Consider the following 23,546-nt stretch of genomic DNA (forward strand, 5'->3'; position numbering starts at 1 on the left):
AAAATAGAAACAAGTTGCAAAAGCCTTTCTGTGCAACTGTCAGTCGGGGGGGGGGGGGACAGTAAAGCACTCATTGAGGCTGAAGGCTTCACCATTTCCCTCTGTCCTGCTGTGACCTTAATGAGAGAGCTGCTCCTTGCATCCCGGCTGGCAGGCAGAGCCCAGCAATTTGTCTGGTACCATTCCTGTGTGATGGGGCAGACTGACAAGAAACTTCTGTACCATTCTGCCTGCTCTTGGCAATGCCTGTCCTCAGCAAAGCCGTACCTAGTGCCTGGTGAGGCAGCACATTGTGCCTGCTTCATTAGGATGCAGGTGCTTAGACAAAACCATAGAAGAGTTGCTTACAGTTGACTACATGAGGAGAGCTGACTTTGTAAACAACCCGGTTTAGGCAGGAGACATTTTTTCAGGGTGATAATAAGCAGCTCTTGCTCTTTGATTCTGTGTTGTTGTTTGTTTTTTTTTTTAAGTGATTGATACTTCAGATGGTGACGGTGTTATGACTAATTGTGAAATTACGTGAGAGTAAAAAGTGGAATAAGGAAGTTTTTTCACATTTGTACTAGACAATAATACAAAGATCTCTTGAAGGCATCTTCTTGGAAAATGAAGACCTTTGAGCTGTTTTCTGGCCCTTAAAAGTGGCTCACACCAGTTGATAGCTAAACTTTTGTTTTGGGAACTTTTGGAAAGATAAATGTGAAAACATTGATGATAGCTAACTGATGCCATGAAGATTTTTTGCCTTTTCTTTTATACCCCTGTTACACCTTTTTTACAACTTCTGTATTCTTAGTGCTTTTTTGCCTACATTCTTGGACTTGTTTGTCAAGCTGAGAGACTAAACATTTTAGAAGCTTTGTATATAGGGATCAGTGTGCCCCAGACCCCAAGGTCCTCTCCAGAACGCATTTTGTAAACTAAGAACCATCCAGGGGAAGGTTCCTTGGGGAGGGGGGCTCATTGGAGTCTCTCATTGGGGAATCTTTGATAGATATGCTAATTAGTAAGACCTATAATGTTATACCAGATCTTTTAGGGTGTGCATTTTGCAGGGTGCATCTCGATGCATATGACCTGGACATGTGCAGCTAAGGATCCTTAAAATAAATACCAAGGTAAAATCCCTTTTCCCTTTCTAACCGTGTATGATTCTTGATTTTAAGACCAGGAAAAGGCATCATAACAATCAGGCATGTGGATCCTAGAAAGTCAGTTCTTACCTAGGCTCAAATTATTAGTGAAATAAGTTTCTACTGACTGCTCCAGATTTAATTTTTTATCCTCCTTTTATAGAACCTTGAATTCCGTTGTTAAAGTCATCCCTGGTTCTGTTTATAATACTGTAGGGGGAGAATGGTATCTGATGTTCCTGTGAAAAACCTTCCCACTGTGTCCTAAATTAAAGAAAACTGTGTATTTATTTTCTTCTCCTTGAACTTTTCTTATTGCTTTTCACCCTGTATCTGTCCTACTGAGCTGCTTCAGCTTTTGGCTGCCTTGCAAACCCTTTTTCCTTATTTTCATTTGCCTTCTCAGGTGCTGGTTCATCTGTTTATGAAGTAGTTATTTTCTCTTTCTAGTGTTCATTTGCTGCCTTGATTCCCTCCTGCTTTTTCTTTGATTACTTTCTTCCAGTCCTGGAAATAGAAGAAATGATGGGAGGAAGCTATCACAGTGACTGTTATAAAATGATGTGGAATATGAACGATGGTATAAAGACACATACCGTGGGGTATGCCGAAGATTCTCACAGAACAGATCATCTTTCAATGCTTGGGAGGGATGAAGTTGATGTGTGCAAGGAATCTTTGGATACTAAAAGTGGCAAGTATATAGATCCTGAAGAGGAGACCAGAATAAGAGTGACTTTTTTAGGTGGGAAGGTCAGTTTTAAGGTGATGAGGCAAAGGTTACTTCAGCAGTCCTATTCTAACCGGCTGTCCAAGGTCCCAGGGATCCCCTTAATGGGATGAGGGTCGTAGTTGAACCTTGGTTCTGCCCTGAGATGCCAGGTGCTGCCTGCTTGTTATAGTCGCCCAACAGAGAGTAGAGTACATGATCATCATAATGCTTTATTTCCTTGAGACAGTGAGCAGTGACCTCCATGTTCCTGCTACGTGAAGGAAAAGGTCTTGTACTTGTGAGTTCTTCCTCTGTTCAAGTGGCTTGTGCTGCTCCCATTTCCTGGTGTCAACTTTTGGCGTTTTATGAGCTGTCCTGAGAATCTGTTCAAGTTCTTGAATGTACGGAAAGTAATCCCTGTCACATTCCAGCTTCCCCTCTCCGTGCCTTCCTCAGTTCCTTGCCCTATCTCCTCTTCCCTGCTGTCTGCCCCCTCTGCCCTGCTATGTCGGAGTGTATAGACTCTGTGTTGACTGTGGTATCACAAGAGAAGAGAGTGAGGGAGGAAAGAAGTGGTGAGTTAGCTGTGCCTGCAATACATTAGTTAATTGCTGCTTTATGGTAGGTCAATTGTTTTGGTAAACGCAGAAGTTGAGCAGAAAGCGTGAAAGTGCTCAACGACTCTGCTCACAAAACACATCTCTCTAGTTCTTGGGGAGTCAGGTATGTCCTGCTCAATGGCTGACATCTCTCGACAATAGAAATGTTAATTCTTCCTGAATAGAAAACCGATAGTTATGGCTTGGACCCAAGCCTCACCCTTAACTCCCTCAAAGTTGTTTCTCTATTCCCCTCAATTCTTATACAAAATAACTTTCTTAATCGTGGAAACGGATTACTATCAGTTTAATCAGAGATTGCTATCGGTACAAATCTGTAAGTGTAAGCCCTGTTCTAATGTTTTTGCATGAATGCAAGGTATTGAATGTCTTCTGGGGTGCTTTTCTTCGTGGTGGTTATTTTAGACAGAAAAGTCTAGACAGTTCTTAGGATCTATTGCACATCTCTACACCTGCCAAAATTTGGGAGGGAGTTTTGTTCAAATTACACTGCTGTTCCTCAGAAATGTTTTCACAACATGCATAACACTAACTGGACTAGTCTGTCTCTCGCTCTCCTTCCCCCCAAAAATCTCTGCTACTAGTGTTCTAAAACTTGAATAATATTCTGCAATTGCTATTTTTATTTCTACCTTTCCTCATTCTCTAACAATTATGTAAATAGGAAGGACATACTTTTGTGCATGGTTTTGTTGTATGTCAAGAAAAAATGTGAAGATTTCGCATATGTGATTGAGGCAAGTGCTTTTTAAAAACACTTTTGAGTCTAAAATGAATAGATTAGCTTTGAGAAAGGCTCTTCAGTGGATAAAGGAGATAAATATAGATACCTTTTTCAATGTCAGTCTTAATTGTATTTTTTTTCAAAAATACAGAAAACTACTTTCTTGCTTGAACCTGCTAATAGTGCACTTACTGGCATGTAAGAAAGTATCTTTCTAAGTAATGTAAGAAATTATCTAAGTAATTTCGACTTGCTTTTTATAGTTTTTTTTTCATCTAAGTTCTTCAGCAGTATCTGGACATTGCAATCAGCAATACCAAATCTCCATAAGGCTCTGAAGTTCATGGAGAAAATACATGGAAACAATATAGATGTTTGGAATAAGGAAAAAACGAGCTACTAGACTACTAGTGACATTTGAATGCTGGTTTTAAAACTTTGCTTAAATATTATTAAAATTTATTGAACTGGGTCATGAGTCCTTTTTCCTCCCTTCTCCCTTCCCTCTTTGGAAGTGTGGTTTGCACATGATGCTTTTGATTTGCGTATGATGTTTAAACATTTCATTCATATGATGGAAAATTAAACGATAGGCTATAAAATGTGGTTGCACTCTCAATTAAAATGTTTAACATTTCCCTCTGTGTTTCTCAGTAAAAGTAATAACAATGTTTCTAATTTTGGTAAGCTCATCTTAAACTATCTACCAATACATGAGTTTATGGGTCTGTCTTCACTTCCTGTTTTGCATAGTTTTGGTCACTTAATCTTAAATACTTGTCTAGCTGAGCAGCTGTGCCACTGTGTTGGCTGTTCTGAGTCAAAGTTTGTGCAATTTTGCAATATCTTATTTTATAAAATATAGTCCTACAGTTTGATTGTAAAAATACTGTTTTTAAGGACTCTTAATTAAAATTTTTTATAAAAGTAGCCTTTCAAGTTGTAGTAGACCTTCAAGAATGGGCAAGCATGAGTTAAAGCACAGGCAGCTAAAAGCCACAGTTTATTTCTTGGGGAGGATATATACATCTGAGTCTCCATGTTTTAGTAGAGAATGGAGTTCTAGAAAGGATAGCAGGCAAAAACCACACTGCATCAAAAAAACCTTAAAAAGTAAAATCTTAACTGCATGCTGAGTGAAGTTTTTTTTATTTTAGGTGTTTGTGTAGTTTGTACTGGAAACTATGGGCTTACAAGAGCAAATGATGGGAAACAGTTGTCTGCAAGGCAGCAATAAAAATTGGGAATGCCAAATATGTGCACTGTATGTCAGCCTTGGTTGTGAATTTCTTTGAAAAAATAAATTGTTAAACAATGACGGCCAGGTTTTTTTTATTATTTTTCCTGGGAAAAGAGTTTGTATAGCCTAAGGGGGAATTTGGTGCCTGTGGGAAAGAGAACAGTGGGCTCAATTTGCAAAATTTGTGCAGCTTTGTGAAGACATAAGGGAAGAAACAAGAGTGCACCCTGAACAACTGTAGCCCTGGGAGACTCTGCTAGTCTTGCATGCGGGTTTTCCAGTTCATAATTGTGCTTAAAAATCAAGCTGCGTGCACTGGTAGCTCTGCACGGGGAGGAGTCGAGCTTGTTCAGCCAGATGTTGATTTGCTCTAATAATTAAGCTTACCCGAGTCATGTAAAGGGGTGTCTCTGTCCTGATTAACTTGAAAAGGCCTGTGCCTTTGGGAGCCCATCCTCTGCACATCTGCTGTGAGCAGGCACTGCAAGGGAGCAGTGGCTGCTCGTGCCGCTGTTTGGAAGTGAGTATGGGACTCCTCAAACCCCCTTTGGGATTTGTATCAAGTGTTTTCTTGGTGGTAGAGTGTGCTGGGAGTGCTTGTTTTGCAGGCTGCTGCTGCGGCTCCACAAGTGGAACTGAGTGCTGGTCTTTTGGCTCTCATTTCTGTGTAGTTCAGGATGCTGTTCGTGTTTCTCATCTGGTGTGTTTGGTATCCTGTCCATCTCAATGGTTTCCTTTTGAGTCAGCGTTGTGCATAAACATCCTTTATTCAACTAAAGGCTCACCTCCTTTTAAAAAGGAATGGTGAAACAATGTAGTTGTTGTGGAGCATGCAAAGTAGATGTCAAATGTGTAATCTGAATTTTTGCTCAGGTCAACTGTTTTAAATGAATGTGGTGTATTCCTATGAAACAGACCTAATTGGGGCTGTTCCTTTTGCTCTACCCAGTATGTTGAAGGGGAGCAGAGTAACAAGAGCACCGCAACATCTTTAAAATAACACATCCATCCAAATTCCCCCCCAAGATTGTTGCTGCTCACAGGCTTTTAAACAGCAGAGGAAATAAGAATACACAAGGAAACAGGATTAACACATGAAGCTTAGTAAAATTAGATGAAAACCAGAAACACTTTCTGTAATCACTTGGGAAAACCTACTGTAGAGAACAGGATCATAGAATCACTGTTTAAAGTGAGGATTTGGGGGATATTACTGGGACAAAATAGTCTAAACTGTTTTAAAACCAGTTCAAGATAGAAAAATGAATTAGATTTCTTACTGGTGTGTGTTGTTGACCCTTAGCAAGGGGAAGCAATAGCTGCTTCAGGAAGCTACAGGGTCTTATAAATCAAGGTAATAATGAGACTTGAACCAAACATTCTTTTGATTGCTTTGCCTTTGTGTTTTATATTTTTGTTAATTTTCCTTGTCATTTTATGCTTTTGTTTTTTTGCTTGATTAACTAGGCTTTGGGCAAGATCTTTGCCCTTGCCTTGGATTTTTTTTTTCTTTTATTTGACAGTTGTTATTTTTTTGTTGTTGCTCTGGATGCCTCTCAGGGTTTGGGTTACCCTGATGTGTATGTCCCTTGGTCACTTTACCTGTGCAGACAACAAAGGTACATTCTTACTGGTTGAGCTTGATCCACAAGGACCAGGCAGGTTGTGCCTTGACTTAGGTAACCTAAAGATCCCCATAATTTATGTGCCCTGTTTCTATGCTCCTGTGGTACAACCTCAGTCACACTGCAAATTTACTTCATAATTTTGCATTGTACACTGTATGAACTTAAAATTTCTTCCTTTTGCAAGGTGTTTTTTTTTTGTGGGTTTTCTTTGTTGTGGTTTTTTTTTTTTTGGTTGTTGTTTTTTTGTGGTGGTGATTTTTTTGTGTTTTTTTTTTTTTTTTTTTTTTTTTTTTTTTTTGTTTTTGTTTTTGTTTTTGTTTTCCTTTTGTTTTGTTTGCTTGTTTCTGATCCCCCCTTGTCTCTCTTTTGTGTTTTGGTAGGCCTGGATGATTGCCTGCAGCAGTATGTCCATAAATTTGAACGGGAGAAGATAAATGGTGAACAGCTGTTACAGATTTCTCACCAGGACCTTGAAGACTTAGGTATCTCAAGGATTGGACACCAGGAACTGGTTCTAGAGGCTGTGGATCTCCTGTGTGCACTGGTTAGTTAAGTGGTGAACAGATATGCAAAGAATTCCTTAAAGTGCTTTTTTGGGTGAATAACCAAAGCAAGATTGACGAAACCAGAATACCTTTGTCTCTTGCTTTCTGTTACACATCACAATAGAAGAAAACAGTAAGAATTTGTTTAATTCTTGCAAGTTTTGTATTAATAGCTCATTAACTTTTTCCTGATAACAGGCAACTTTAATTCATTTGGTTGCACTTCCAAAGGAAGATGTCTGAATGACATTGTTAGATCTTGTGGCTCCTGTCAGTGAACAGTTTGTCTCAGAAGACAGAAGGCACACTGTTGAAATGACAGGTGATAGAAGTTCTTCACATCAGTTGAAATGGGTTTAGGGTAATTCTGTAACAAACATAGGAAGTGAAGAAAAATTAATTCTTGAAATGAGGAATGTTTAGCCACCTCAGTTACAGTCTAGTTGAACTCTCACTGGATTCAGAACTTAAGCTGTTCCTTTGTCCTACTCCTGATATATAACTGCAGATACTTTGAAAACAAACATTTTCTGAAAAGAATAAATATATATTGGGTTGTTTTACTAGCACAGGCTTTATTTAAAAGCCATAGTTTGGTCACAGTCTTGAAGGCCTGTTTGATGTAATGCAGTGTAATGAGCACCAGAGGTATATGTAATTACATCAGGGAGGAGGGTGGGAAAGCCTGCCTGATGCTTCCTTGGCTAGCACTGGCCTGTCTTCCCTACATTAGGCAAGGCTTGCAGCACCAAGCATATGTTTCTTAAATGGAGAGTCTTTATGGCCTGTGTGATATGTGCTTTATTTGCTGCAGAGAGCTGCTACAGGGAGTGTTCCTACTCCACAACCTGCAGCAAATTGTACTGAAAGAGGCATATGTAATGAAATGTCTTCAAATGATCTAAAATGATTCTCAGAGTTACTCTTATACTTGAAAGACATTTTATTTCCTTTATGTATTTGATCTACCAAAAATTTTTAACATTAACTTGAAAACCTAATAGAAGAATGTAACTGGACGGAAAAGCAGTTAATTGTGTGGGAAAGAACTTGTTGGGCAAGTGCAGGGGTCTGGTGAGTTAATAAATGTAGTGTGGGCTGTCTGTGGTCCTGACTGAAGTAATCTATGTGGCAGTCCCCAGAGGCACTATTTTATTCTCTTAAAAAAATTAGAATAAAGTGAACAAAGCTGGACAACTGCCAGAACCTAAAGCTGTCCTTTATCTCCTACAATTTCCTTCTAATTTCCTTTGTAGACAAAAGTTTTGACCTCAGACCCATTTCTGGAAATCCTTTGTGAAATGCAGCTCAAGTTAATGCATTGGACAGATATTGCATATTACAGCTGAAATGTCCTTGTTCCCCTTTTTAAGAGGTGAAGGAAGAATTCCTGTGTTTTCAGTATGCCCTTTGCCACCTTCTTGATGCCTGTTCCCTTGAGTTTTTGGAATTGCATAGAATCACTACTGATTTTGTTTCCAAGGGGTTACTAAACGCTAGTGACAGCTAATTTTTTTTTGTTGTTTCTTCTTTTTGTGCAGGAGAGAGGTTTTCTGATTCCACTGTGTTAGTTCTTTGGAAGTGGGAATGTTTGTTTAGCGACTGTTTTGTACGTATGCTGACACTTCCCCAACTTTTGGGGCCTTGCAAGCAAAGGAACTATTTTTTTGACTTCTTCTTTTTTTATCTTTTTTTTTCTTCTTTTTTCTTCCCCCTTTTTTGACCCCACTGGCACCCCCACTATTCTGTAAGCTCACACAGTGGAAATGTGGCATTGGCTGGGCCAGCCTGATGTCACTCTTTGAAGGTTGTCATTCTTGGCGGACAAAGGCTGAGAGGGGGTTTTGGTGGTTTCCCAGTCCTGGAGTTCTCTAGAAGAATTTCCTTTTTTATCTAGTTTTGCTTTGGCAGTTTCCCAGCTGAGTTTCCTTCAGATCAGTGCTTTGGTTCCCTCACACCACAAGAACACATGTGGCTCTAAATACAGTGAGGAAACTCTCTTTGGAACATCTTCCTCCTGCAGTATCTCTTTTCAAGCATTCACCACCATTCCAGCCTCAGTAATCAGTCACTAAATAAAAGGTGAACATAGTCCTTTCCTTGAGAAAGGACACCAAATGCACCTGATTTTTTAATTTAGGTTTTATAGGGGTTGGATACTATTTGGCAGCACTGAGCTAAAAATATGACAGTAAGTTTCTGGTGTGAAAGAGAAATTAATGCATCTTTCTCTACTGCTTTGGTGATGAAGCAGTGTTCCCTCATGTCCTCGTAGCAGTGGCTGCATATGCAGCATCCTGAAGAGTCAGCAGGAGAGTGTGGACTGGGATAGAAAATGAAGGTTTCCTCTGAGCACACATTTCTTTTACTCTTGAGCTGGTCTAATAGAGTTTTCTGAACAGGTGTTGAAGACTTTTTTGAGGAATTTAGAGGATATGTCAAAGGACCTGAATTCCCCATAGGGGGAAAAAATCATCAACTTTCAGCTTTTTGTGGATAGTATCTGCTTGGTGTGTGGGGGGGAAAGGGATAGAAGAAAGATCATGTTTCCTTATTGATTGAAGTATTTGGGGAAGGGGGGAACAAACATATATAACTTTGCTTTTCAAACCACAAAAGCAGGGACAGAAAACAAGCCTTTGAGGGCTCAATGAATATAAAACAATGCAAGCAGGAAACTATGAAAATATTTTCACTTTTAATGTGTTCTTTGGATTTGATTTCTGAATCTTTGCCTACACTGTATGATGGGAGCATTTGGAAACAAAAAAGCAGTGGATTTTTCTTGAAGTTAGAATGAAGACCTACTAATTATATACAATTAAAAAAAACCAAACCCTGAAAAAACCCATAAACCAAAAAAGAACATAGTCGTGCCTTTGATAATTTCACTGGTAGTAATGTTCTGCCAGTGTATTTGCAGCGTAACAAAATACAACATCATAGCATGAAATAAAACATGCATATGTGAAGACTTACCCTTTAGGCATTGTCAAAGGGTATCTGTGCATTGACACATAAGATTTCATTTTTTTTGAGGTTTCAAATTATGTGTTGTTTATTAGCAAATTTGCTACTCCAAAGGATTTTTTAGAACACATTTTTGTTAAAAGGAAGAGAGCAAGAATGGGTGACTGTGACAGTACCTTGTTTTAACTCTACTGTTTATATAGGCCTGTAGTGACTTGGATCAGCTTCTGAGCCAGCATTTGAACTGGTTTTATTCATTTTTTTTCCCAGACCAGGTTTTCAGTTCAGTCAGCCAGCATGTCCAACTCATCACATTACAGCATGTGAGCATGGCTGTGAAAGGGAAGGGGATGCTGCCCCTGGGCAGTGGCAGAGCTCTTCATCAGGCCAGTTCATCTTTGAAATAACTGCTCTGCTTTTTTGACTTCAGTTAGTGGTTTGTTTTTGGTTTTTTTTTCTTGTTATGTTGGCTGCCTGACCTTGAGCCATCATTTGGTTAAATTAGTTTTTCTCATTAAATGTGATGGAGTTTAGAAGGAGTGCTCTCATGTCCTCTCTCCTGCACGTGTGGGTGCTGCCTCTCCTCCAGCCCTGCATGTGGCTCCCCAGGTTAATGAGTAATAGCCTGGGAATGTTTGACATTGGGTGCTCTTGACCGCTGGCTTCAGCCTGTGTTTAGATTAAAACAACTTTGATGTTTAAAATCGGGAGCGATAGTAAAATGTAACCTCTTCTTTGGTTCATGAGCAACATCTAAAACCTTTTGGTTGCTTAAATAATAATTTGTTAACTCTTGTAGCCTTAGTCCCGTGGAAATATTTCAAGAAAAGCCTGCTAAGATTTTCACTTCAGCTATGTGTCACTGAAGGCTATTTGGTGTGCTGCCACAATATCAACATTCCTATCTGTTGTGAATTGGGGCTACAGTTCTATGACAAGTTAAATTAATCCAAGTCAGCTGCTGTCTCCACCCCCTCCTGTCCTCTGATTAGTGATCTTTTGTGCTTGCACTCACCTGACCCTGAAGTGAGTTACTTCAGGGAGCTAAACCAAGGGATTAGATTTCTTTGTATTGTTTAGATCCCCAAGCTAGCCCTCCCAAGAGACTGGACCTTGCAAGTGAAGGAGCAGGAATAGTTGGTGATGTGAGAGCTGGTCAAGACACTTTCAGCTTGGATAGAAGCATTGCTATATCTGGTGAAGGGGCAAAATGCTTTATGTGTATCAGAGCAGACAGGTGAGGAGACTGGCTTGCCTGTGGAGCAAAGGTCAATTGGGTTGTGATGATGCATATTTCCAGGAAAGTTCATCCATGAGGGATGATGCAGAATTGGATAATTTGGTGTCCTGGTACTAAAGAGCTGCGTGCCCTGTGTTGTGCTGCATAGGTGTAGTGCTTTCCTAGGGCACAAACTGCTGGTTTAGCAGTGGACGTGCACTCTGTAGACTCTTTGGGGGAAGCGTAGGAGAGCTTAGAGCAGGGACCTAGAGCTTGGCTGTGATGTGGCTCCTGAGAGTCTGTTGGGGACACCAGTTGCAGTTATGAGCTGGCATCCCTAGAGGCAACACGTGTTGCTGAAGTCTCCCTCAAAACTCAGAACTACTTGACAGAATTATTTAAAAACTACCTGAACTGGAAGAGTCGCACCAGGCTCACCTGTGGTATGAATAAAGTGAAAGAGGTGTGATAAGGGGTATGTGAATGTTTAAGGCCAAGTCCAAAATCTTACCTGGTATATCAACACGTGTCCTCTTAAATGCTGGTGCCATCTCTAATCTCAAACACCCACAGGTAGTTGGCACAGTTTCTGCACCTGAATGACAGAGGGAAAGATCTGGAGATACTTAATTATATGAAAACTTTCAAGTTCTGATCAGAGTGATTAGGTGGTTATACCTCTGCATAGGAAAAGTATTTTCTGTTTTCTGTCCCTTTGTGAAAGCAGGGGCTCAGCATCCTCTACTTCCCGTCTTTAAGGGGAGGAATTCTGATACGTGGCTGCTTTCTTGTGGTCGTAGGAATTTGCCCCACATCCAGATGTGTTTGTGGAAAAGTATTCCTTCAAGTAGACTAATATGCAATCCTCTGAGAGGAGGAAAAAACTAACTGCAAGAAATGCATCCAAATAATGCTCTGTGGTGCTGGGGGTCTTTTTGTGTTTTGATGTTGTTTTTATTAAAATTAAAAGGTGGTAAGTTCACACACCTCAGTGTGCGAGTACTTTAAAATTGTTTAGTAATCCAGATCTTTCCCTTTCTGTGATCCTGGAAAATTTAAGGATATCCTTTGCATTTTTTAAAGTTGAACACATCCTTTCAACCCCTACTCCTGGCTGCACATGAAGGGTATTTCCTTGCCAAGAGGTGGAGGAGGGAGGCACTTTTGTAACTTACACCCACTGGGATCTTATCCATAGGAGGTAGTAGTATTTTAAAGGTAGCTGCATAGCTGAAACCTCTCCATACTCTGTGGAGGTGTGTTTCTTTGGGTCAAAGATTCTGTCTCACATTTTGTAAATGACTTAATCTGAAATATTCCAGCCTGTTTTACAGATGCTTCACCCTGGAGGGAATGGAGGCACAAGCCAGCAGTGTGCCCTAGCAGCATCCTGGTCTGCATTAATGGGAGAGGGAGGGGAGTGTTTATCACCCTTTTGTCTCATTCATTAGTCTAAATAGGCCCCCTGGCCCTAAGTACAGGAAAGGTAAGGAGAAACCAGAGCAAGCTCAGTGGAGGGCTCTCAGCTTGGTGAGGGCTGGAGTACTTGCCCTTGAGGAGAGGCTGAGGGACTGGGACTTCTTCAGCCTGGGAAAGAGATGGCTCCATGGAGGTCCAGCAGCAGATCCCCAGCACCCACCATGGTGGGTAACAGTTGTCAGGATGGGCTGTGCATGGTGGAAGCTGAAACAAGAGGTTCAGGCTGGATATAAGGAAACACTTTCTTACTCTGAGGACAGTCAGACCAGGTGGATCAGGCTGCCCAGAGAGGTTGTGCAGTCTCTGTCCTTGGAGATTTTCAAGACCTGAGAAGACAAAATCCCGAATAAGCTGGTCTGAGCTCACAGTTGAGCCTGCTGTGAGCAGGAGGTTGGTCTGAGACCTCTGAAGCTCCCCTTCAGCCTGGGCGGTGCTGTGATCCTGAGTGGAGGTATTAGGAAGTCCTGGAAAATAGGAATTGAATGGAATTAAAATTTGCTTTAGTTGGTTTAGATTTTGAGTGGTAAAGTAGAAAGAGTAGTTATTTGTCTTGGTTTGGTACCCAAGGCAATTGTCACCCCAAGACAATAGTGTATCTGACTGAACTATGGAACTTGGAGGTTAGTTGCAAGGATCTGCAGCAGCAAAAGAGTAGAGAAGCACAGGGATCTTATATTTTTTTCTGTTTGTTTTGTTCTGGTGGGGTGGGTTTTTTTTGTTGTTTTGTTGTTGGTTTATTTTTCCCTCAAGAAAAGTAGGAACTTGAATTTATGAAGTTGAAGTTGTAGGCAAGACTCAGATTTTTTTTTTTTTTTTTTTAGGTTTTGTAAATGAGTGAGAAATATGATGTCTAAAAATGGGTTTAATTACCATGTGTAATGTTAATGCTGTCCTCAAACTTGCAAATAATTGCACTGTTGTAGTCAAGGAGCACAGCTACTGAAAACTTGTGATCCAAATATTTACTCAAGCTTTTGATTGCAAAATTTCATTTGCTTCCTCTTGGTGTTTTCATCTCTTACCAGATTTAGCTTATGTTTAGTTGTGAATGAAATGTTACTTCAGTGTTTATTTACCACAGGATAGAAAACATTTTAAGAAAAAAAAAAAGCTTGCTCTTCTTTAACAAGAAGAAAAACAACACAATCCTGTTATTAACAAGTAAGTGGTATCTGTTAGGATGTTGGGACTTCATTCTGATGAAAAAGTGTCCTTAAATCTTATTAATGTCAGAAATTGAGGTTTGGCACCCACAAAAGTATTCTTCAGTGGCTATAGTGCAGAACAAATCTTAGAAGGTATTTTTGCCAAAACCCATGAGAAAGTTGTGCAAATCCTCAAGACTTTTTGTCCCATATGAGCTTTTAACTTGTGGTATGATAAATAGGAGAACTCAACAAGGATATTTATCAAGCTTAATAATATTCCTTGCAGAACTATGGCCTTGAAACAGACAATATGAAGAACCTGGTTCTCAAGCTGCGAGGGTCATCCAACAATCTGCAAAATTACATCAGCAGCCGTAGGAAAAGTTCAAATTATGATGGAAATACCTCTCGCAAGCCCCCGACTGACTTCCTTACTTCTGTCGTAGAGCTTATTGGTGCTGCTAAGGCCTTGCTTGCATGGTTGGACAGGTAAGATTAAAATGGTCATGTTTTAATTTGCTGCTCTAATGAATAGCTTCTCCTTGTAGGGCAATTCCTAGATGCTTGGGTGGAAAGATCTTGATGTCACTAACCCCCTTTTTTGGTGTGCTAGAAGGCCTCTAGTGGATAAATTTAACCTAGGGTATCTATTCTTGCACTTCCACTCTTGCTAAAACAAATAAATCTGTTAACATTGCACACAAACTGGTATTTATAAAAGCTTGAGCGTTCCCTTCTAGGTCAGTTTCTCATACACATGGTTTTCCCAGCTTCTAAATTATTTGTCATTGGCAAGTCCCTTCCTGAAAGATTTTTTAATGTTCTGCTGAAATCACAGCCTTAGCTATGTGATTTGAAAACTGAGCAATGGGAAAGATTATCCTTCTGCTGTTTTGTCTTTTTTTTTTTTGTCTTACTTAATTGGCTTTTTTGCCTGGAAAGAGCCAGAGTTATTTTGTTACACCTGCAGCAGGTCAGATGCTGGCAGGGGTGCAGTCCACAGTAACAGATGAACACAAATTGTCCAAGCCCTTGCTAGCTCTCCTGAGAAGGGAAGTTAGGAGGATAACTGCGCAGGGACTGGCAGCAAGGAGCACTTTTATCCTTTATCCTGCTCTTAAGCAAGGAGTTGGTCTGTGTCCAGGCAGTGATGTTAACAGTTTGTGCCTCTCACCTGGTCCTCTCCTCTCACTCTGTTGCTGGCAGCTCACCCTAAATTTTTTTCTGAAACTCGCAGCCAGCAAATTGCTGGCTTGTCCATTTTCAAACTGCTATAGTTACTTCTCAACCCCTCTTCTAGGTTTTGTAGCTGTCTGAAGGGTCAGATGTAGGACTCTACAGGCCCTAAAGCTGCCCTACCTGTGATGCTTCTTCTCTAAGTCTTGCTGCACCTCTGTGTGTAAAATGTGAAAATCCATTTTTCTTCTTCTGGAGAATTGTTTTTTCCTTGTCCAGTCAGAAAGTTGGAGGTTTACTCACTGGTAAACCCAAGGGTGTGATTTTTACACCACCATATCACTTGACTTCAGCTTGCAAGTGAGAGAACTGCAGTTTGGCAAACCGACCATTTCTTCTGGTTCTGCTCTCTGAACTTGCTTACCACAGGGCTAGACAATTCCCAGTTTTGTGAGTGGAGCAGGACTATGCAGTCAGGGATACTTACATTGTAAAACTACCCTCACACTTGTGCTAATGTCAGAGTTGCAGCACTTACTCCTATATGCTCTTCCTCACTGATAAGATGGGATGGGAGAAGGCTAGTCCCTCCAATCTAAGGAGAATTTTCTCTTGTTGTAGGACCCCATTTACAGGTATTGCTGACTTTTCATCAATGAAGAACAGAATCATTCAGCTCTGCTTGGACCTCACTACTACTGTTCAGAAGGTCAGCTGATTTCTTTTCCTTTCTGCTTTCCAAAAGGGAAGGAAAGGGGATGTTTGGGGAAGTAATGTGCTTGCTTTGTGCTGAGTAATAATGAAAGGCAGTTCTGGGAATGACAGCTTACTTTTAACTTGGAACGTCCCTGAAGGTCAGTGTCAGTTGTTTGTGTTTCTGAGTTGTCGTGTTTTTTGTTGTTCCCCCTGCCCCTGAATTTAATTACCAATTTTGGTATTGCTGGCTGTATCTTAAGTGACTGCAGCTTAAAGGATACTCATATTTTCTTGAGCTTTACTGGAAAGAGGGTTAGTCTTTGAAATGGTTGATCTGCAATGTGAAGATTTTCACATTCCAAGCAGCATGTTGAAAAACAGTTATCAGTGCTAACTCTAAACAAAAATGTGGCTCTATCGGTTTTTCTACCTATGCTTGCAGACTCCATAGATCATGTCCCATGCAGAATGTTTTAGCCATCAAATGGGAAATGCTGCATGTAATGGAAGGAGCAAGTCCCACTAGCCTGGCTGCTTCTGCCACTACTGCAAGACTACAGTATTTTTAAAAACTTTATTTACCAGCTGTATGATGAGTGCTTGTACAGATAACATCTAAAAGGACATGTAGCAACTGTGACAATCTTGGCAATTGGCATAATTTTGCTGTCTGATAATGCTGCCTGCCTTTGAGACTGTTCTGAGAGCGTGGCACTGCTTTGGCTATGAAGCACTGTGTGCACACTTCAGTGACTGCCAAACTTGCTCATAACCATTATTCTGTGCCCATACAACGTTCAAACTCTGAAGGACCATGCCCGGTGACGTGTGTAGTTCCCTCCCTATGCTGAAGGGATGATGTCAAAGGACAGAAACATCCTGAGTTGTCAAGCTGTGGTGGCACCCAATTATGTCAGTTGTGTCATTGTGAAAGGATGGGGTCTGGGTGCTCCAAGGTGCACATGCCCACTGCTCAGTGCTCTCCTTGCTGGGGTGTTCCGTGTGCAATTGCACAGTCGCTGATTTACAGCTACAGATATGCAGATTGTGCAGTAGAACAGTGTTTCTAGCAGCAGGTGGTGTTCACCCAAGAGTGCTACAGGAACTCAGATATGAGATTGCTGAATGTATTAATAAAACTGCTAAAAATGGTGTCTAATCTTTTGGTTAGATCAGCCTTTGATGGGAGGGGAATGGAGGTTGTGAACACAACCCTGGCCTTTTAAAAAATGTCAGACTACTTCTCTGCCAATTTGATATGAGCTATAATAAAGAACGGGGTTGGTGCACAGGAGAAGAAGCATTAATGAGGGAAGAACCAGCATGATTTTGTCCTGGGATGGTGCACATATGCTCAAATAGTCTGAAGGAGTCTGCTGATGTGGAAAAGAGATACAGTTGAAAAATCTTTAGGAGGATTTTTAGACTTCAAAGGAATTTCTTATTAGGGTATAGACTATAGGAACAGGTGGTCAGTCCTAATGGTGAAGAAGAGGCCAGAGTGGCTCTCGTGGAACCAATGCTGCTCTGCATAATCATAAATGGTGTATAAAAGTGAGTGAATAATAAGTAAGGCAGGAGTGCAAGAAGATTGTAGTTAACTTTGATGATAGCTATATAGATTCAAGGACAGGACTTTACTCCACTTAAAGTTCTATGTCAAACTTTAAGATTGAAATAATTAACAGTGTAAACAGAAATGAGTAGGAGCAGAAGGACGTTGCAATATTGAGCATTTTGGCTGCGTGATGATAGGTGGCATTTGCTATTGATTTGTGCAGATGTATTTAGCAGAGAAAAGCAGGGGACAGTCCTCCACACACTTCTCCAACATGACTCTTTCTTAAGCTTATTAAAATGCTTGGGGGTTTTCTCCTTGTAGATATTGTACATCTTGTTTTATTATTTATGTGCTGTTTAAACTTTTAAATCTGAGAATAATATCATTCTCCAGTTCAGTACTTCTTGCAGAAAACAGTGATGACTTTTATAGTTTGTTACATGAACAATAGTTTGTAGTTTGTTTCAGTTCAAAGACTTTTATACCTGGGCTGTGTAAATAATGCCTTTTTTGCAGTCCTCTGCCCTTCAGGAATGTCATTGATAGCATATTTTAATAAATTCACTTTCCCTTCTATTTTTAACAATATGCTTTAGATCCATTTTGATGCCTGGGACAGAGGAGTACCTGAGTTGGGGTTTATGTAAGGCAAACACATCTGCCTGGCCTTCTGAGAATCTGGTTTTATTTGTGCAGGGTTCTGCTTTTCTGGACAAGTCAGCTGCTGTAATTGAATCCTACATTCTCTTAGTTTTCAAGGTTTATTATTGCTTTCTACCAGGGCCAGAAAATAGTTGCTTAACAGTCCTTTTGAGCCCTGCTGGGTGAAACTAATCTGACTAATCCCTGCAGCATGAATAATTATTTCTATTTGAGGTTAAAATGGAAGTTTTGCAGAGTTTTCAGAGATGATTTGTTTCCATGCTTATTGGTTAATATAGGGGTTTTGTTCTTGTTTTATTTTTAGGATTGCACTGTGGCTGACATGGAAGATAAAGTCCAGACTGTGGTAAGTTTATGTTTCTGTTGAAACTCAGCTGTCTGCAATCACATTCATTTCGGTTGCTTCTATTGTATTGACAACAGCTTTTCAGTCCCAAATGCACAAGCACATCATGCAAGGAAACATTACTATGGCTTGTTTTGTAAATATTCTTTAATGTAGAGGAAATCATTGACATTTCAGCAGATGGATCGTGTGTATGATAATACAATAGCACAGAGTCAAGTATTCCTTAAAGTTTCATTACACAGCTATTTTTCCAAGAGAATTTAACCTCAAATTTTCAAGGGCAGAGTAGTACTGTAAAGTGATCACAGGCTAAATAAACCAATTATGCCTGTGAAGTGCATTTAGTGCCTTAATAGGCAGACACTCTGCCTTATTGTGCTTCTTCATGTAAAAGAACTGCCCTGCCACAGGACTGAAATTCTGGCTCTGTACTTGAGCTTGAGTTACCAGGGTTGTTTGAAGCAGCCTTGTGACCAAACACAGAGTGTAATGGAATGCTTTTTATATTTTGTAACAGTTAATCATCGCTTCCTGCTTTTGACATGAACCAGGCTGTGCTCTTTGATAAGGCCTTCCGGTAGCTCATAGATGCTTAGGAATTTAGTAGCACAAAAACTAAAAATAATTTTGTTCATAAATAATGAGACCACGTAAAAGGGAGTTTTCTGCATCTTTCTTTTTCCGTTTGTGCACACCCACACTGGAAGTAGGCATTGTTGTTTGGAATTCCCTTGTTTGAGCAGTTCCTCACATTCACACTTAAACATTGTTTTCATTTATTTTATTGCTGCTCTATAAATCTGACGTAAAACAAAACAGAAAAGGTTGGAGCTATTGTTTCCAGGGGCCATTATACTCCAAACCAATGTCTTCCTATGACACAGCTCCCCCCCCATTCTGTAATTGTGTGTGTCTACTTTGACTGAAGGATTCCAGCCCCTTGTGAAAGGTGACTTACCTTGCTGGTTCCCAAACTATTTATACCTAAGTACTGTTAGTACTGATCAGTACTGTGTACTAATCCTCTCTCCTCGTCTCTAAGCTTTTGTAACCTACTCTGAGTGTCAGCCTTGCTTCAGTTGATGTCAAGACAGAAAACACAGTGGGACATTATGAAACCTGTGAGTGTAGAGAGGGCACAGATTTTTTTGACTGGTTTCTTTTTCTTCTTTTTTTTATGTTTAATTAGATATTCTGATAGTTACATGTTCTACAAAGCAAAGCCATTCTGCCTCCAACTTTACTGACACACATGCCAAGGTCAGAATTAGCTGTTAGTTATAATGTTGGCTTAGGATCAGTTATGTTTTGGTCAAAAGAAAATACGAACCTTGCCTGTGTAAGCATTCCAGAAGAGGTCAGTTCAGAGGCACAGTGGAGAGAAGTACTGCAGAAGCACTTAAGTGCTGGATGTCCTACCTTATACTGTAAGGTTTTGTGCAGATATGCTAGTGGCCAGCACATCACTTTTTGTGACACATGGCCAGCTGTATTCTCATAGTAGAAATACAGAGGAACATGAAAAACTGTCAGCTGTTCCCACAAGGAATCATCAAAATGTTTCAATATTTTAATGAGTTGTATTTTGGTTAAAGCAATCAAACCCTAACTTCATTTTTTTGCTGTATTTTGTGTGTTTATTTTTTTAGACAGAGGATGTGCCAGCATCTGTTAGTGATGGTGAGGTGGCACTGATGGAAACACGTTGTTTGTACTGTGTTACAGTAAGGACGTGAACATGCTGTAGAATAGATCAGTACAAATGAATCCTCTATTCCAGTGGTTTTGGAACTCATTTCCTTTACATCTTTTGAAAACTGAAAGAGGAGGAAGCCAGGAGAGAATTTTCCTAACTGTTTTTTGTATGTTCTCATTGCAGGCCAAGACTTTAAATGGCATTTGTGATAAAGCCATCCGATCAACTACAGACCCACTGATGAGCCAGTGTGCCTGTCTGGAGGAGGTCCATTTAACCAACATTAAACCTGGGGAAGGCCTGGTAAGAAGCAATTCTGGAGTGTCCTAATGTTCCCAGTGTTTAATAGGTAGTAGCCCTGTGGGCCAATGCAAGTGTGTGTTTATAATAAGGCATTTCAAAACCGATAATAGTCTGTGGGGAAAAGAAAGAGGCATGGAGGAGGAAACCTAAAGGTCAATTGTCAGATGGAGTGGCTGCCAGAGACAGATATGCACACGAGTAGGTTTGATCCCAAATATAATTTCTGATTCTAAATTGTTAAAGATTTCTGTGTTAACCAGGATACTGGAGAATTTATAAATGCTTGTGAAGCTAGTAGTTTTATTTTTTCAGGTTACTATAACCACTTGTTTTTCTAGGGGAGCTTGGAGAGGGAGAAGGTAATGAGAAATGGTATTTGTGTTTTGAAAGATGCGTTTTTATGTGTGTTTATAGCAGGATTGAAAGGAATATGAGATTCTGGAGGTTTGCTGTTAGCAGGGAAATGAGAATTTTTTAAAGTGTTTGGTGGCCATGTCACATTACTGACTGTTGTTCATTCAGTGAATTCTACTTAGCTGAGTGCTGGTTATGAGAAACTTAATTTGAAATTTTGGTGGATTTTCTGCCTAGGGAACAGATGTGTTAGAATGAGTTGGAGGGAGTTGAAATTGTTACTTGCATTTGTATTCACCCCTAGCCCTGAAGGCAGGAGAGATGAACATTTTTAGAGAAAGCTTCAGTCTTACTGTGCTACATAGTTTTACCTAGACCAGTGGATTTGACTGAATTAGTCACACATTCTTGAAATTATGGGAACCTCTTTGTTAATGCACAAGCTGCATCGAAGCAGAGTCAGTCTAGCTTGACCTAAGTAAGAAACAAGGAAGTGGGTGCACACAGTTGGATACTCACAGGGAAACAGGCAGGGAATTGGCTGGAGAGGAAGGGTCAGAAAGATCATCTAAGTTTCCACCTACTTTTAAAGCAAGTGTGGTAAGCTGCTTTCAGCTCCTGAGTAACATCCAGTTCCGTACTTCTCAGTGTGTTTCTAACAACAGATGCAGAAAGGAAAAGTAGAGATGTATTTATTCATAAATGATGAAACCAATGTGCGGGTCACCTCTTGTGGGGTCATCTGTGTAATTATTAGTTAATAGCCTGTTTGTGATTTTTGATTTGGTGCTCTTATAGTCAACACCCACTTAATCGAGTTTGTCCTTGTATTCACACTCAGCATTAACATACAGAGCCACAAATACTCTGCTGGAGCTTTTAGTGCTTATGTAAGCGTTGTGGTTATGAGGCAGTCTGTATATTGACTTAGCAAGAGAAGCTGTAAAAGAACATGTCAGCAATACTTGTAGTCCAGCTGTGTGAGTCTGCTCTGTATGGAGACAGCTGGTGGCCACCTAGTAAAACCTTGTAATTCTCTAGTGCAGGCTGAGTAGTAGGGAAGTAAAGTTCTGTTCAAGGCCCAAGACCGACAAGGCAGCAAAACCAGCAGTGTTTGGTATTACCAACCAGACAGTGTTTCTAAGTCTCATTCCATATACTAGGTATTTGAAGTCATTATAAATATTATAATTAATTGCACTAAAAGTGATCTGCGAAGAAGTTTAGAGTGTTGTAATATTAGACCACACACTTTTCTAGGGAGCATATATGAATTGTTAACTGGTTTTAATAATGTTTTGAGTCTGTTGCCAATAGTGCTTTAATCAGATAAGTTATGTGGTTTGTTTTGTCTTTACACTTGTGTTTTATTTTTTCCTTATATTCAGGGAATGTACATAAAATCAACTTATGATGGGTTGCATGTAATTACTGGAACTACAGAAAATGTAAGTAAAGTAAATGTAGATTAACTCAGACAGTAGCTTTGATTGAGGTAGTTTGACTTACTACTTTTTGTTGTTTTAGATATGACTTGCATGGTATTACCTGCTTTAAATACTGTGTGATGCATCATTTGTTTATCCACAGTCTGTAAATATTTTGTGCCTGCGTGTTTCACTGTTAGTCTGATTAAACCAGTTTCTGCACGTACACCAAATTAGTTCAAATGCTTGGCATTAAAGTAATTGCTTTAATAAGTTACTGTATCTGCTGTTCTGAGCCCTTATGGTATCTTGCTTAACAAAGTCTTGGATGTATTTTCTCTCCACCGGCAAAGGCAATCTCCCCTAATGGGAACATTTAGGTGGTAGTGTGCTAAATTCAGTAATGAGTAATGAAATCAATGAGCTGTCCTGTGACAAAATTACCTTGCAGATTAAAAAGACTATGAACAAGTAAGACTTTAAGAGTGGTCAGCTGGAAGGAAATAGTTGGCAAGAGAGGCAACTAGTTTTTACTGCAGGTGGTTGCTTGTTTTATTTGTACACTATGAGTCCTTTGTAGTTGAGAGTTTATTAAAGGCTTTTGGGCAGCCCTTGAAGGAGTGGACCTCTAGCCAGCAGCTGAGGCTGGCAGGTGATGCTGTGGTGTTTTCAAACAGGCTACTGTACAGGAGCAGTGACTGAAAGAAAAAACAGCAGAGAAACTTGGCGTTTGCAGCAATGTGTGTGTGTGGTGGTGTTTGGTGTTTGTTGTTTTTTTTTTTTGTTTTGTTTTTTTTTTTTTTTTTTTTTTTGTGAATAGGAAAGAACCAGTGATTCTAGTTGTTCCCCTGCCAGGTCCAGGGACCAGCCAGGAGAGGGTGGAAATCTGTGCTTGCAGTTCAGAGTGAAAGGTTCTATAGCTTTTATGCTATTGTCCTGGAACAAGTCTATATAGGATCTGCCACAGAGACCAAGTCCACTTTTGCAGCAGCTTTAACATCTGATAAACGTGAAAGAATATAGTGTTGACTGCTGACAACCTGCTTCTGCATGTAGGTCTTATTTGGGGTCTGTATTCCTTCTGTAGCTTTGAGTGTTGACCTAAGTGCCTGCTTTTTATTATCAACACTGGTTCTTCCTTTGGGGAAACTCCTTTTTTTGGAGCAACAGAATTTGACAAGTGACTGAGAGATCTGCGAACAACGGATGTCTTTGTGGTGGTATGGTATCATTTAGGTGACCCAGGCTGGATCTTAGCTCAGTTTTCTTTTTTCTTGCTAGATTTGGAATGGTATTTTAGTAGCTATCCCCAGGAGCTGGTGTATGGGAATGCAATGGTATTGCACCTCTAAATTGACAGTACTGAACAATGGAAGAACTGGGGAAGTCCATTTGGTATGAGTCAGCCAAGAGAATTCCTGAGTTATGCCATCCCACGTGTGACTTTGCATGTCACGTTGGCCTAGAGCTAAACTTTGCTCTTTCCTCTGTTCTCACAGTGTGATCCCAGTGTCTGTGCTGTGACCTCTCACTTGCTGCAGGAGTTCTCTGTGCAAGGGTTCCCCACCCTCCCTCAGACAAGTTGTTGGCCACCCAAAGGACAGCTTGAAATTTTGTTTTTCACAAACTTGACTCTGGCCCAGCATTTTTTCGTGGTCTTGGTTGACTCCTATATGTGCAGCTTTCCACAGAGGCATTTCCTCTCAGAGGAAGCAAGAAGACAATGAAGAAATGGGGTTACTCATGATAGCTGGAGCCTCCCACAAATTCCCCATGTTTTCTTCCTTTGTTGTACTGTTTATTCTTACAGTTCTTTCTCATAACAAAGTTACTTGAGGTCTAAAGGTGTGATGAGGTGGAGAAGGGAGTCCTTAATCCCAGTGCTTAATTCTGGAGTCGC

General features: G+C 40.2%; 1 protein-coding gene across 1 annotated transcript in view; it reads left to right on the plus strand.

The window, feature by feature from the left end:
* CNKSR3 (CNKSR family member 3) overlaps positions 1-23,546 on the plus strand; it is a 51,976-nt gene that overhangs the window by 18,794 nt on the left and 9,636 nt on the right. The window contains exons 2-7 of the mRNA XM_082302653.1: positions 6,441-6,604; positions 13,708-13,910; positions 15,219-15,306; positions 17,822-17,863; positions 19,746-19,865; positions 21,608-21,667. Coding sequence (XP_082158779.1) covers positions 6,441-6,604; positions 13,708-13,910; positions 15,219-15,306; positions 17,822-17,863; positions 19,746-19,865; positions 21,608-21,667 — 677 coding nt within the window. The remainder of the gene's footprint in view (positions 1-6,440; positions 6,605-13,707; positions 13,911-15,218; positions 15,307-17,821; positions 17,864-19,745; positions 19,866-21,607; positions 21,668-23,546) is intronic.

This window comes from Coloeus monedula, assembly GCF_965178545.1.
Source record: "Coloeus monedula genome assembly, chromosome: 2".
Taxonomy (NCBI): domain Eukaryota; kingdom Metazoa; phylum Chordata; class Aves; order Passeriformes; family Corvidae; genus Coloeus; species Coloeus monedula.